The sequence below is a fragment of the Ctenocephalides felis genome, unplaced genomic scaffold, assembly GCF_003426905.1.
Source record: "Ctenocephalides felis isolate EL2017-DRISC unplaced genomic scaffold, ASM342690v1 CF-g0.4_SCAFFOLD_01604, whole genome shotgun sequence".
Classification (NCBI taxonomy): domain Eukaryota; kingdom Metazoa; phylum Arthropoda; class Insecta; order Siphonaptera; family Pulicidae; genus Ctenocephalides; species Ctenocephalides felis.
In genome coordinates this window covers 42084788-42100453 of record NW_020537758.1, presented here as the reverse complement: position 1 = coordinate 42100453, position 15666 = coordinate 42084788, and the positions used below count along the sequence as shown (strand labels likewise).

General features: G+C 28.5%; 1 protein-coding gene across 1 annotated transcript; it reads right to left on the bottom strand.

The window, feature by feature from the left end:
* Window positions 1–8054: 8054 nt before the first annotated feature.
* LOC113373268 (DNA topoisomerase I, mitochondrial) lies at window positions 8055–15318 on the bottom strand. Its single transcript, XM_026613574.1, has 10 exons — window positions 15184–15318; window positions 13848–14023; window positions 13389–13706; window positions 13055–13232; window positions 12406–12726; window positions 12069–12092; window positions 11471–11597; window positions 11152–11332; window positions 8743–10317; window positions 8055–8530 (listed from the first exon to the last, which is right to left on the bottom strand). The coding sequence occupies exons 1-10, from the start codon at window positions 15223–15225 to the stop codon at window positions 8428–8430; spliced, it is 3045 nt and encodes a 1014-aa protein (XP_026469359.1). The 5' UTR covers window positions 15226–15318; the 3' UTR covers window positions 8055–8427.
* Between the last annotated feature and the right edge of the window lie 348 nt (window positions 15319–15666).

Below are 15666 nucleotides of genomic sequence, written 5' to 3'. Positions count from 1 at the left end.
AGAAGTTTACAATTAATGACCGAGTTTTTTATTATCTACTACTTTTATGCTTGTAATAATAATATTTCTTATATAGTTATGTATTTAATGCTTGTTTTCCATATTAAATGAAATTAATTCGAAGGTGCTTTGAGAACATGTCCCTTTCTTATCTGATATCATTTATAAGGCAGCCTGTATATATTTTAGTGGAATATTTTCTGGCCCGTGCATTATTAATATAGTTATATACATATATCTGCTGAAAATATTGTTTATACTATTATATTTGAGTCAATATATTTTTATTTAATAAGATATACTTTATTAATTTTTAATGCATAAAATACAATATATTCTTTGTTTATTTATCTATTATGAAAATAAAAGATTTTAAATTAATTTGGCAGACATATGTGTAAAAAATTATGTTTTTATTTAATTTGTTGTGGGGAAAACATGTTGATTCATTTTTTTTATTTATTTATACAAGTGCCTTTTATACATGTTCTAAATCACTAAAGTTTGTATTTCTTGTATGTGTCAAAGTCATTGAAAGTAATTCATAATATTACAATTCCATAATAATATTCCACCGAGATTCTTTTGCTCTATAAATAAAACTATGAACTGATTTTGTGTGGAATTCAGAATTATTATTTATATTAAATTTTTGTTATTAAATTATTAGTTAACCAATACAGCTTTTTGTAAGCATCGATTACTTATTTGTTGAAGGGTCCCTAGCATCCTTCCTTAGGTAACACCTAAATTGATGCGATTTTATTACAAATTACAAATTTACTTTGTTACAAAAATCTCTTATTTTGTGACACCTCTTGTTCATTATCCTTTGGAAACAATTTTTTAAATTACATTTCCAGTATCAAGAATCATGTGTTTTCCCTGTAGCGATATTGACTGCATGTACATTCTTATTTATGGATAACCGATTGTAGGTTTTGATCAAATTATTTCAAATACTCAATACGACTTACCAAATTCTTAATTAAATGCAGCTTTTAAAAGTCTTTTACTGTAATTTTATTTTAAATTTATTCAATCATATCGCTGCATAGCTGAATGATAGATTTTTATTCTTTTGTTGCTAAAAACAATTTTGATCAAGACATGCAATCGAAGTTTCAAAGAGTTGACTTGAATGATTAGACAAAAGATATTTTTGTTAACAAGTTTATTATTCGATTCAAGTTGTAAAAATTATTTAACTCGCTTTCTAAAGGGTAACAATGAGCTTTGTAACAGTTTTGAAGTTTTTAATGTTAAAGTTTTTGAACATTTTTTTATTATTTCATTTTACAAGTTTTATTGAATTTCTTTTTTGGCTTTTTCCAATAATTTGTATATTATTCAAGTCAGCTATATTTATTTTTTTGTCTCGATTAATTGTAAAGGTTTCACATGTTTTATCAAGTCGTTTAAACGTTTTTGATTCGATTAATATGATTTCATTTCATCGATTAACTAAATAATTCTCTCAAATAATTTTTTTTTTTTCTAAGTCCAAATTTTCTGATTATAATTCTTTCGAATAATTTTTATTTTCTAAGTTCTTTCAGATAATTTTTTTTTCTAAGTCCAAATTTTCTGAAACCTTTTCAATTAAGACAGACGAGTTATTTATGCATGCTGTATTATCCCAAAGCCAACATTCGAATGAATGAGGCTCACATTGAATATTTCACAACGAGAAAATTTTATTGGGACAAAGTTAAAAATTTTAACTAAGTCCCAGTATTTTTTTCTCGTTGTGAAATTTTCAACGTGGACTTCATTTCATTCGAGTGTTGGCTTTGGGAATTGGTGTGAGGGAACACTAAAATACATAAAAAAGTTTCAACGCTGAACAGAAAAGAGAAAAATCGACCTGGGACTTAGGGGGTTTTTTTTAAGGCTCTCACCTCCCCCTCCTTCTCCCTCCTCCTCCTCCTCTTTCCCCTTTTTTTCCCTTTTTTTCACATTTTTTTTTCTTTTTTGGTGTTGTTTTTTTCGCATGTTGTGGTTTTTGGGTAGATTTTTGGGTTCGGCATGCATCTTCCGCAATGTGTCCCCCTGCGTGTAACCTCTCGCATCATGGACCTCTGGTTGACCATCACTTCGTGTGTTCGTTTCAGGACCCTTTGCGCTCGCCAACAGCCAGCCACCAGCACTGCTCCTTTTTTTCTGCTTCAGAGTTGCTCGTCGTCGCCTTCAGCTGGACTCGATCCGTCTCACCTTGTGCCTGCCTCCAGAGTGATTTCACCGAGTATGCGGTCACTTAAACCGCTCGGCTATTTAAGTTATTGATGATAAAAGTTATTTTTATTCCTATATTGTATTAATATTGAATTTTAATAAAGAATATGTATCATACACATCTCTCTTATTCATCATCTGCCTCTACCCCTCTCTTTCCCCAGTTCTTCCTCTACCTTTTTTTTTTTTTCTCTTTATGTATCTCTCTTACAGTGAAGTGCGAAACTTGAGTTTTTTGTTTTTCAGAAATATACTAAGTGTCAAGGTCGAAATGCGACACCTGAATTTAATATTTTGAACTAATATTTGATAATTATGAAAAACTATACACTCGATTTTTCAAGCATCTTAGGGATTTGAACCGAGAAACACTGAGCTACCGTAGTGGTCACTTAACGATCTCGGCCAATTGGTTACACAAAACCGTAGTCTTTTGTAAAAATATAAATTGTTATTTTCAAACTGAAAGATATAAAAAATGTTGTATGCTATATGTGCGAATGGCTGAGGTCGTAAAGATACGGTTTAGGCCATAATATCAATTCGAAGTTCGCCAGTTCGAACCCCATTTGACTGAAAAAAATATTTGGAATCAATAATTTTTCAAACTGTGTAAATAAATAAGACATATAGATAGAATTAAATTTATTGAGTGTCAGTATTACAAAAATCGACATAATATATATATATATATATATAAATAAATATATATACGCATATATATATATATATATATATATATACACGCATATATATATACGCGTGTATATATATATATATATATATATATATAAAAGATAAGAAAAAGTAGGAGGATAATTTTTAATAAATTCATATTTACGCCTGGTTAGCAGTAAACCAAACCTACTTTGGTGTAATTTAAAAATCTTATTATTTTTTCGATAAAAAGACAGTCTATCAGGAGCAGCCAAAATTGGCCAAAATCGTGACTTTCAGATGCAATTTTAAGGCACTTAATGAATGAAATTAATAATTTTAATTAATGCTTTGTGTAGACTAAAGTACAATCTTTATACCAAACCAAAAAAAATACAAATTTATCATCGTCTTCATAGTTAAAATCAGCTTTAAAGTTGGCAATTTTTCAAACTTTAATTTGGTACCAAAGGCAGAAGAATTTTTTTTTCCAAAAACTAATTTCATATTCGGAATCAGCGCCTCGAAAACTATCAGAATCGGTCAAAACATTTTGAAAATCGCGAAAAAAAAAATTAATTTCATTAGTAAAATTTTGGTTTTGCCACCAATGATTTCGATTTTTCGTAGCGGTATGTGGATTTATCCAAAAACGGATAATATTTTCGAAATCAGCGTCCCAAAATCAATCAAAACCTATCATTTTCCAATCATCACATTTTGAAAATCGCGGAAAAAAAATTTTTTTTTAAAAAATAATCGATTTTGCAACCAAAGATTTTGATTTTTCGCGGAGTGTATGTGGGTTTAACCAAAAATAGATAGCATTTTTGAAATCAGCATCCGAAAATCTTTTGGAATCAGTCAAAAAAAATCCAAAATAGCGAAAACAAATCTATTTTTTTGCTAAAATTCCGATATTGCAACCAAAGTTTTTCTTGTTTTTCAGTGGTACACGCCCTGAAAGCTCATCAAACAGGATAATTTCGTCCTTGGTGTAAAAAAAATCATCCAAAAATTTTGTCCAATAAGTTCTTGATCATAAATTTCTTTTAGTATAGGGGAGACCCAGATTTTATGGTTCCTGTTCCTATAAGTGCATAAGTACCTGTAATAAGAATAAATATTTATTTTAAGGATATACATTTCAAATAAGATTATTTGTTACTTAATACCAGACTAGTAACAATAAGTAAGCTTTGAATATTTTTTTGAAAATAAAACCACAAAAACTTAGTGAAAAAATAAAAACATTCGAATAATTTGTAGGTAAGTACAGCCGAATAGTTACATTATTCATGTTAATCGAATAACTTGATACGAGTATCACTTCCAAAGTTTAAAAAAAAAGCTCTTAAAACAATCCATGGATAGTATTCATGGATTCAACTTAAAATAAATCATTTATTATAATCGAATAATTTGATATCATCACTGTAGTTGTAACAAAAGCATGAATAGCAGTCTATGCTTTTAATATGGTTTATGATTTATAAATCTAAATTTTATCTATTTTTCACTAATGTAAATAAATTAAGATGCCTAGAACAAAATTTTCAAGTTGTTTGATAAAATGTACATAGACAAATTCGCGTTCCAGTTAAAAATTACACGAAATTTTAGTATCCAACTATATGCACTAGATTGTACTAAATTCCAGTAAATTTGATATAGTTTTTACTAATGTAAACAAATTAACGTGCCCGAAAAGAAAATTAAGTTATTTGGAAAAAAGTAAAAAAAAGTCCCAAATCTACATATTACGTTTAAATTTGCGTTTCAACTGAAAATGGTTCAAAATTTTGATATGCAAGTATATAACACAATTTATACTATTTGTTAGTAAATTTCTTCTAGTTTATATTAGTATAAACAAATAAACATGTTCTGAACATAGTTTTAAAGTTATTTGACAAAATGTAAGAAAACATCCAAAATCAACCTATAGCCAATTATCAAACTCAAATCTGCGCTTCATGGCGCAACTACAAATTATTCAAAATTTTAATATAATATAAAAGTGAATATAACAATATACATTAAATTCTAGCAAATTTTATCTAGTTTATGCTAAAATAAACATATAAAAGTGTTCAGAATAAAATTTCCAAAACATTTGGCAAAATGTAAAAAAATGTCCCAAACTCGCATATTGAATGCAATTGAATAAAATTTGTTTGATAAAATCCGTGGATAGTAGTCCATGAATTCAATATAGTTAATGATTCATAAATCTTATACAGCATAATTATACTATTAGGTCGCTAAAATCATTATTATGGTTTTGAATGATATTTTCAAGTATTCCAATATTTAAAAAAAATGTTGGTAATTTAATTTTGTGCAATTTTTTTAAACAAATAATTTTTATTTTATCAATTAAATTAATTAACTAATTTAATTGAAAATGGTACATATGATTAAAAAAAAAACATTACTTACAAAGAGCATTTTAGAATTTTGACCCTTCTATGATGTAAATATTGAAATATTGATAACAACTGCACTTTTAATAAATATTATTAACACGACAATTAATACACAAATATTTATTTTCAAAGAAAACATTCAAAAACGTATTTCCTTGTATAAAAAACACACTTTTTGTTTGAACAATGAAAAAAAGTATTTTCCTCTTTTGAAATATTTCTGACTTTGAGCAGTTTTGAAATAGTAAGAAAAAATTAACTAAATGCGACCTGTTCTACTTGATTAATTTAAAGATATCCACGGATTTTTTCACCAAGTTTTTGTGGTTTTATTCTCGAATAAAATATTTAATAATTAACACATTTGGAAATAAACCTGTCACAACAGACATTTCCAACCCGAAAGCAACTGTCAATTTTGACGTTGGCGTTTAACCTTAAACGATTTAATTCACTTTTGACGTTTAAAGTAACAAATTCATGTATTAATCATCGTTTTGGACTTAATTGAATATCATAATGTGTTGAAACAAATATTTGTTTAGAATTATGCCCAACAGTTTGCCAAAATATTTATAAATACATAAACACGAACCGCAGTCCCTTAAAGTTAAAATATCAAATATTATTTTGTACTTACCTAAATCATATTTTCGCAAAACACACACTTAAATTCTATTTAAATTTATGATATGAATAACTGTTATTAATTATTAATTGTTATTATATTGTCTAAGAAGTCACTTGTTCAACCAAGTACTTGACAGCACAGACTGTTGATATATTTCAAAAATATTTACAACAAAATTAAACATAGAGCACAGAATATATATTTATATAGACTGGTAACACAGTTTTTAGTATCAACCTTTTGGCAGTAATTTAATCTAGTAAAAGAAGGGTATAAGTAAGAGCATAGGTGAAAGATGAGTCTAGCATAGTTTTCTTTCTTTTTTTATTATCTGAATTGTGTTGTATCAATTACATGAAATTAATTAAGAAAACAACATTTGTAAATATCCATACACACATAAAATTATTTCATCATAATTACACAAATTATATAAAAATAATAATTACTAATTAAATAAAATATACAAAATATTTCTAACATCCCTCTCGTCATAGATTACTTACATGCGAAAAATGGATATATATGATAAAAAAATTATTTAAATTTGCAATAATTACAAAAAATTCATGATTGAATAAATAAAAATAATGAATTGATACAAGCATATTACATCATTTGATTTTTTGCATAAAGTGCATAATTCACTTCTTTAAGTGTTTTATCACAAAAAGTTATTTTTACAAAAGTTTGTGTCTGATAATGGCACTTTCGAAACGTCGTGCATAACATTTTCTCAAATTTTTCATATTGCATATATATTTATATGCTTGTATCAATTTCATCGTCCAATACACACTTCCGATGTCTCAAACTCTCAATTCTTGTCTTTTTGTTCCGGTTACGCCTTCAATGTCCTGACGGAACTTCCGGGTCTCCGGGGTGTCAGGTGCACCTTGAATCGTTCGGCTCGTTTCAGGATGATGTCGAACTGAAGCCTGAAGTCCTTTTCGGTTAAATCGCTGTGAACGCGGAAATTACGAAGGATCGTCGACAGGATTATCTTCAGTTTTAACATTGCGACCTGCAGGAAAACAAAATATACGGTTAAGCTAAGTTTTAGAGTATACCGAGTTGTTGTAGTATGTTGTGGTGTTAGACAATGTTAAAGGTAATTCAATTTTGGACAAGTTTTTCGAATGTTTTATTTATTTTGCACAAATGGTTTGAAAGTTACAAGAGCTGTTATATGTACTTGCCTACACAACTCCTTGGTCCAGCTGAGAACGGTACGAATATATACTTTTGCCGGTGTGTAAATGTATATATATTTTACATCTGTAAAACTTTACAACGCTTAAGAAAACAGTTTCATTTTGTACTTATAGAATTTCTTTATTCAATTAATCATACAATTGCTTACAATTTTATTATATGTTAAGAAATTTACTGAGATGATTTATTTTCTATCACATGAGTTTTAAATAAAGAATTGTATTTCAGTTCAGTTGCTTTTGTTTTGTATTTATAATAATATTAAACTTTACAGTTTGAAGTTGAATTTTACTTTTACAGATTTATGTTAAAATGATATAGAATGTAATTAATATTATACATAAGTATAAATAGAATACAACTTCTTAAAAACTAATTGTTCAAATATTACTATAAAAGAAGTATGAATTTAATAAAATGATAAAATTAATGTGTTTTCTGTGCACACAGTCCTTTCATATATTTATGCAAAACAGTCAGTTAATTAAAATTTGTCATTCATAAAATTACACATACTTTAAACTAAAATTTATATTCAATTCTTACACGCATAATATATAACAGCACATCCTGATTTGAGTTCATGCAGTTTATTAAAATGTAGATGCTCGGTGCATGAATATTTATTAGGTTTAAAATAAATTTGAGCTACTTATGAATACCAATCACTTAACTATCATATAAAACTTTTGTCGAGACAAATATAAACTATTTGATATATAAAAAAAATATAATACAATTTTGAATTCTATGTATATATATATTTACTACATAAATAGTTCAAAATATAAATAAATCAATTTAGTGTTCACAAATTGCAATTTCAGAATGCTTATACATAAACAAAATAATTGCACATTTGTATGAAAACCACAAATATTGTTCTGTAAATGGTATACTAAAAAAATATTTTTATAATACTAATCTAGTAAGTCAAAATAGCAACAACTGTGTTATTGTTGCAAGTATTAAAATAATTTAAGATATTCGCTTTAAATGAATCATTATGTAAAATGCATGAATGCATGTTACATTGTGAAATAAAATAACTAATCAAATTTAAATATAGAGAGTAAATATGCATTTTAATTCATAAATTAAGTTTCATATTCACTTCTATAAAACTGCCTACCCATGCATTATACATAAGTTCCGGTCAAGTCTATTAAAAAATTGACCAAAAGTTCAACATATAAATATGTTTTAAAATTGTACTATTTACAAAGAGGGTAAACACAGTGTTAAATCAAGCTTGTCCAACTAAAATATATAATCTTCTGTAGCCATGTCAATTGCCCACCTGAATTTGTCTCTTTGTGTTTTGTTATACACCTTTTCAATTGGCACTCCAAATTTCTTACACCTGAAAATAATATGAATCATTTATTTATAACAATTAACTACCCAATATTTACATTAATGGTAGTCTACTCGAAATTTCTGTATTTTTCTTTGAATGAAAAAGTGTGATATTCAAAAATCAATATATAAAAGTATTTGCACATGTATATTAGTAGTAATGCCAAAGATTTCAAAAAAATATTTGTTAATTTAATATGTAAAAGTAGTACAAACCAAGCGACTGATATCCTAGGATCCAAGTAGTTCAATTTGGATGTGCCCAAAGCAATGGTTTTATTTTCATCTCTATCTGTTTCTTGAACCTCCATCTTCTTCAACTGATCTTTCAATCTATCCAAAGCTTTCTTCTTCTTTTCATGAATCACTTTCTCCTTCACGCTACCACGCTTGGCTGCCTTTGCTGCATCTTTTACTTGTTTTTCCATCTCATCAATTTGCTCTCTCTTCTGATTCATCTTCTCTCGGAGATTGGACATAGATTTATCATGACTTTTCGGGACAGCTCTTTGATGGTTACACAGAATAGCTACAGCTCTATTTGCTCTGTTGTAAGCCAACATTTTTTCTGGAATGGAGGCATCTGGATCTGTCAATTCTTGGAGTTGATTTTGTAAAGTTATCGAAGCGTTATATGTACGGAAAACTTTTGCAGTTAAACCGTCCATCAATTCACGTAGATGCTCATTCAAAACAGTAGTATTAAGACGATCAAACAAATCATCGCCTGCTTTTTTATTTTCTTTGAATAATTCCAAATTTTTGAACACACGCTTCTCAACAGGAATTTCATTATAATACCTGATAGAATCTTTACCAAGAAAATCAAAGACAACAACATATTCTTTGCCATCTTTTTCTTTGTGTAACTCTATATGTTCTACACGTAAACTACAACAACCTACAGTATCTGCTTGATCTTCATCTTTTTCATTACCTGCTCTTAAAGCCAGTCTATCAATAAAATATAATGCTACAGCACGTTGTCTTACTTTCATTTCTTTAGCTTTCCATTCAGCAATATATGTTTCACGAATTTTCTCAATACATTTTGCTAATTTACGTGCAGTTTCATACTTCTGCCAATCTTTCTCACCTTTTAATTTTGAGCTTGGATTTAGCATAACATACTTAACCTGTCCTTGCACATTCTCAGTCCAAGATGCAAGCCAAGTAACTGTGTTGTCATGTCTAATTTCTTTCCACTTATGTCCAGGTGGAGGTACAGGAATAACACTATCTTTCGAGCAATTTAATAAAACATCTTCAGGCATTACTCGCTTTTTAACCATACCCATCTTAGGATGTTCACCACGGCCTCTAAATAAGCCTGGGGGTTCTATTTTGAAATTGCCAATTTTCTCAGTGTGTCCATCAATTTTACAAAATCCATATTCCTTAACAAGGGCTTCGTTTTGTTCTTTAAGCTTTAGCTTTTCTTCCTTAGTACGTTGTTTATTTCTCTCTGACAAATCAGTAAAGTAAGCATTCATTTTCCTAAAATCACATTTGGTCAAATCTTTAATTATATTTTTTTCTTCTTGTGTCATGGTTTTCCGCCAATCTTTGAAGAAGTTTTCATTGAAAACAGGTTTACTAGTATAATCGTGATTCAACATTTTGGCATAGAAACATGCTACTTCTTCCGCATCTTGAGATAATTCCATAACTTTGCCATCATAGAGAAATTTGACATTTTCTGGTAGTCTTTCATAAGGGGGAGCAAATAAAGGTCCTTTGTGTTCCAAAAATGTCCATTTAGTACCATCATTCTTTTTCTCTTCTTCCCACCTAAAAATAAATTAGAAATAAGTGTTCAGAGAATAAAAGGACATATAAAGGGTAGTATTTATACCTAACGACCTGTTTCTTATGTAATGGCTTTGCGGAATTGGTTTTGGAAGTATGTATAAAATATCTGAATTGACAAGAAACAAGTTTACATAACCTCAATTTGCAATATAACGATTTTAAAAAAATGAAAGAATCCGGAACAAAATTAATTCTAACAGAAGCTATCAACATTATCTACATAGAATTCAAAATTATATATGATTTAAGCTAGAATTGCTAAGAACAGAATGATAAATAAATAACATACTCAGCAAGGTGTACAAATTGTTTGAAGTTATGGCGGCCATTTTGTTTTACATAATACACGAGGTGACATCCACTACTGATTTTTATAATTATTTTCTAGTATTTTTGTAAGAAAGCAGTGCAAATCCATCACGAATATTGCTATATTCCTGATAATTTATTACTATTCAAATATAATAACATTAACAACGGTGACACATAAAAAATACCTTTAATTATGCTGGGTACCATATAAAACTGAATTATATAGATACCTACATTTTAATTAAATATTGTAACCATTTGAAATAAATTTCCTTAATTGTTATTGTTCCTTTCCGAAATATGTTAAACGATTTAAACCGACATAGCATTTACAAATTCATAATCACAACTAAATAAAATCATCATGAACATTATACCGAAAATTAATCAACTATTCAAATATAGAAACAAAAACAAATAATTTATGATCAATAAAAGCAGCATAATGTACCAAAAAATGAAATATGTATGAATTTGTAAAAACAAAAAAATGGATCTCACCATTTCCAAACTTCCTGCTCTTCCTCAACCTTCTTCTTTCTACCTTTGGTCGGGCTCTGTTGTGTAGCATTTTCTGTCTTTACTTTTGTTTGAGTTTTTTCTTTCTTCACTTTTGTTTTCTCTTTTTTAACTTTAGTTTTTGCAGGCTTCACATCATCATAATCATCGTCATCATCATCATCTGAAAAAAAACACACAAGAAATGCCATTAACTCAAGTTCAATGATGTCAAACATCTATCTGTTTTAGCAGAGGAGTTACATTACATTTTTTTCCTGATATACAATTAATATCAAATGTGAACAAAAACTATACTTACGTGATCGTTTCTTAGCCTTTTTAGTCTTCTTCTCAGTTTTTTTCTTCTTTCGTTGTGATATAGGAACGTCTTCCTCACTATCTTCTTCACTTACAATTTTTCTTTTGGTATTATTGACTCTAGCACTCTGAAAGATAAATCCTCCCTTATGAGTAACCAATTTCAAATTTATTATTTTTGTAAATTTTGTAAAAAAAACAAGAACCAATGCAAAATTATTAAAGTGCATCTTGTAATATCTATGTGCATAACTAATACAAAGAATGTGCAACTACAATTCAAAATTACACAAGTAATTATGGATTTTTTTAATGTATGAAATACAACGACAATTTACTAAAATATTAAGAGTCAAAATATTATGCATTGTAAAAAAGCAAATAAAAATTAAATAAAAACTATATAACTGAATTAGTATTTCATAAAAATTATTAGTTATAATCAAGAAAATGAACTAACTATTGCAGTTTTGTATAACAGCACATGCTGAAAAAAAGTAACTAAAAATAGGCATGTATACTATCAATAAATTACTAAATGCAACAAAAAATAGAATTAGCAGTCAATATTAACATCAATAAATTATTAAATCTCATACCAATTGCTTATGGGAGTTGAAATTCTGAAAAAATTTAAATGCATTACTTCTTACAAGAATTAAGAATATAGTTATTAAATAATCAGGTATTAACAGTAGTATATTTTACTCTAAAACCGCATATTTTGTTTTAAACAAAATTAAAGCTAAAATCAATATATTAATTACATATTTTGTATAAATGTTTCCAAAAAATTTGAATTTGATTGCCCAAAATGGGAGATGACTCTACCAAGTAGTCATTATATGTAGCAAAACTGACTCATAGCAAAAGTGTGTAATCTAGAGTGGAAAATTAAATTAATTACTTTAAATATGAAAATCCTGAATCACTCACCAATGGAATATCCTCCTCGCTATCTTCTTCTGGTTCTTCCTCTTTGACTTCTGGCTTGATCTCCACATTTTCTTCATAATCTTCATCCTGATCATTTTCATTATTTTCTTCCTCATCTTCATAGGTTTCTTCTTCTAATTCCTCCTCCTCCGGTGGAAGCTCTTCCTTCACTTCATCTTTGAATTGCGTCATTGAATAATCACACGAGCTTTGAGAATCATTTAAATGTGCTTTAGATTCATATGCTGAAGAGCTGTCTACTTCAATTTTCATGGGCGGCATCTCAATTTCTTGGCTCTCAATTTCCTCCTTAATGCAGTTCTGAAAATTGTACTATATGGTGTTAAAAAAATGGCAAAGAAACTTTATTTTTATGAAAAATTATAGAATGATTACATTAAAATTAATGATTGGTACATGTTTGACTGTATTTTAATATAAATATTGCATAAACAAAGTATGTCAAATAAAATGCCTACTTGGATATGTTGAAAATCTGGCATATATAAATAATGTTTTTAAATAACAAAAACTATAAATTAAGCAGGTTTACTTGATATAAGAAACAATGGGTTTATCTGTACAATTACTTCATGTAGAAACCAATAAATCTGATGAAGTCAATTTTTAATATTAAAAAAAAAATTACCAATGAAGGTTTAATAAATTCACTGTCTGAAGGAACAACTTCTTGAGATGTTGAGGTATCACCGCTATCACTTGATTTACTTTTAGAACTGCTACTCTCTCGATCTCTATGTTTGTCCCTGTGTTTATCTTTGCTCCTTTCCTTATCCTTATCCCTGTGCCTTTCCTTGTCTTTACTTCTGAAATTGAATGATAATAGAAGAAACATTATAACAAAGCATGCAAAATATATAAAGGTATATTCTAGTTTAGATAGAGAAGTACAAATACAAAAAAATCAAGCCAAGACAAATTCTTTTTTATAACTTATTATTATTAACTTTAACTATTCTTACCTTGATTTATCATCATGATCTCTGCTGCTCGATGAGTGTTTGTGTTTACTCTTGTCCTTATCTCGGTGAGAACTACTACTGCTGGACTCTTTCCTTTCCCCATCCTTGTCTCTCGAACTACTTTTGTGTTCTTTGGACCTATGCTTATCTTTGTCAGATCTATCTTTATCTGATCTCTCCTTATCTGAAGATCTTTCCTTATTCGAGCTGCTCTTGTCCTTGTCTGATCTTCCTTCCCTATCTTTGTCCTTGCTGGAGGATTTGTGACTGTGACTTCTTTCTTTGTCTTTACTGCTGCTGGAGTGCTTGTCCTTATCCCTAATAGTAAAATCAAGAAAAATTCATTTCAATAAATGAAAAATAGGAAATTTAAGTGTGACTCTAAATGACCCTCTCCAACTGTACATAGATGTCTTCATGCATAATGTTTATTGTATAAGTAAACTTAATTCATCTAACCTGCTGGAGCTGGACGAATGTTTGCTGGAAGAGCTTTTATGGTCTTTGCTTCTTTCCTTATCTTTATCTTTACTCCGATGTTTGTCATGAGATGAAGATTTGTGACTCGATTTATGCTTTTCTGGATAACCATTGGTTACACCATTGATATGATCACCTGTTCCTCCATTCTGGTGCTAATAAGAAAAATAATGAGGATAATTATACATAACAACTATATATATAATATTTAATTTCAAATTATTGGTTTAACAATTTAGCTGATTAAGAATAGAGACTATATAGTGATTCAGTTCTCTATGTAGTTTATAAATTGAGACAAATCTGAATGTTCTGCTTCATAATTTATATCTAGTTAGGAATATGAGCAAAAGAATTAAAATATAATGCTCCAAATGTATGTAAAAATCAATATGCAGAACAATCAAGACATCTAAATTAATCCTGTAGAGTGATATATATATTGGAAAACTTATATCAACAAAACTATGGGTATGTTCAATGAATAAAATAGACTTCAGAAAAATATAGCCATTAATGCAATATTTAAATAAAAATAATTTTAAATAAGTATGACTTGGCGGTGTTTTATAAACATGAGCATCTTATGGACGTTCAAGTTCACATGTGGACCATTCTAGAAGTCTTAAAAAATGGTTACTAATTATCCGAAAATAGGTCGTTTATAGTGATGATAGAGTATTTCATTATAGTTTTACTCATTTTTCAAGTGATGTTGAGAAAGAAGGTTTAAGGAACTCTGACAATATCTGACGTATTACGGTGTGACATAACCTATAATAACTGTACCATATAATAAATATAATTGAAATTACAATTACTTGAAAGCCGATTAGTTAATCAACACAATTAAAATAATAAAAATTACTATGTGGCATGTTTAAAAGATAAAGGTATCAAAGTTTGGGTGCTGGGTACACAAAAATGTTAAGTGTCATATTATGATAAATTTTAAGAAAGTATTTATTTGAAGGATTAAGTGATATTTTTTTATTTTTATTTAATAAATTGTATGTGAATAACAATGTTTTAAGTAATTATATTTTGCAAAAATTATTAAAATTAATATTTTTGTTGAATGATTTTTTTTCAAGATCTTGAAAAATATTAGTTTGAAGCAAATTTTATATTATCACATAGTATATTTCACTAAAAATATTTTCCAAGCATTCATATACGTATGCTCTGGGACTTAGTCGCTGGACGCCATTTTCTCACAATATCTCGTAAATGATGAAAAACAAGGCATTATATCACAAAATATACAGTATAAAATCTAAATTTCTTCTCATTACGAGCAATTTAATATACTTACAATTCCAGAATTCGGTTCGGCAGTGGTATTATCAACACTCATTATCCTGTCTTATGCACTTTTTAACTGAGCAGAAATTTTCTAAGTCCAAGATTTTATGAGGACTTAGCGTTATTCACGCTATTGCCACACAACGCACATTATACGAAACAGACGCAGAAATTCTAAGTGCCAGAAGTGAACTAGTGCGCATGCGCCAAATGCCAATGCCCTCTCACGCGATTGGTGGAAAGAATTAAAGACCAGCGACCGGTAGATTTGAAATTGAATTGATGAAATTCATGGCAAAACGAACACAGAGTGACGGGGTTAAGGAATCAAATATTAATAAAATATTGATGGCAATTAATTATTATATTTGTACACATACTTTTCAGATGTTTTATCAATATATTGTACATTCAATTTAACGTACATTTTATTAATTATATTAGTATGAACACGAACATCACTATATATATTTTTCAAGTTACAAATGTTTCG

What these genes read in the sequence shown, in the direction of transcription:
- LOC113373268 (XM_026613574.1), bottom strand. Translation starts at nt 15,225, where the DNA reads ATGAGTGTTGATAATACCACTGCCGAACCGAATTCTGGAATT. An exon ending in TCAACTCCCATAAGCAATTG is followed by an intron (nt 11,598 to 12,068) that starts GTATGAGATTTA and finishes TTTATCTTTCAG; the next exon opens with AGTGCTAGAGTCAATAATAC. An exon ending in CCTAGGATATCAGTCGCTTG is followed by an intron (nt 8,531 to 8,742) that starts GTTTGTACTACT and finishes TATTATTTTCAG; the next exon opens with GTGTAAGAAATTTGGAGTGC.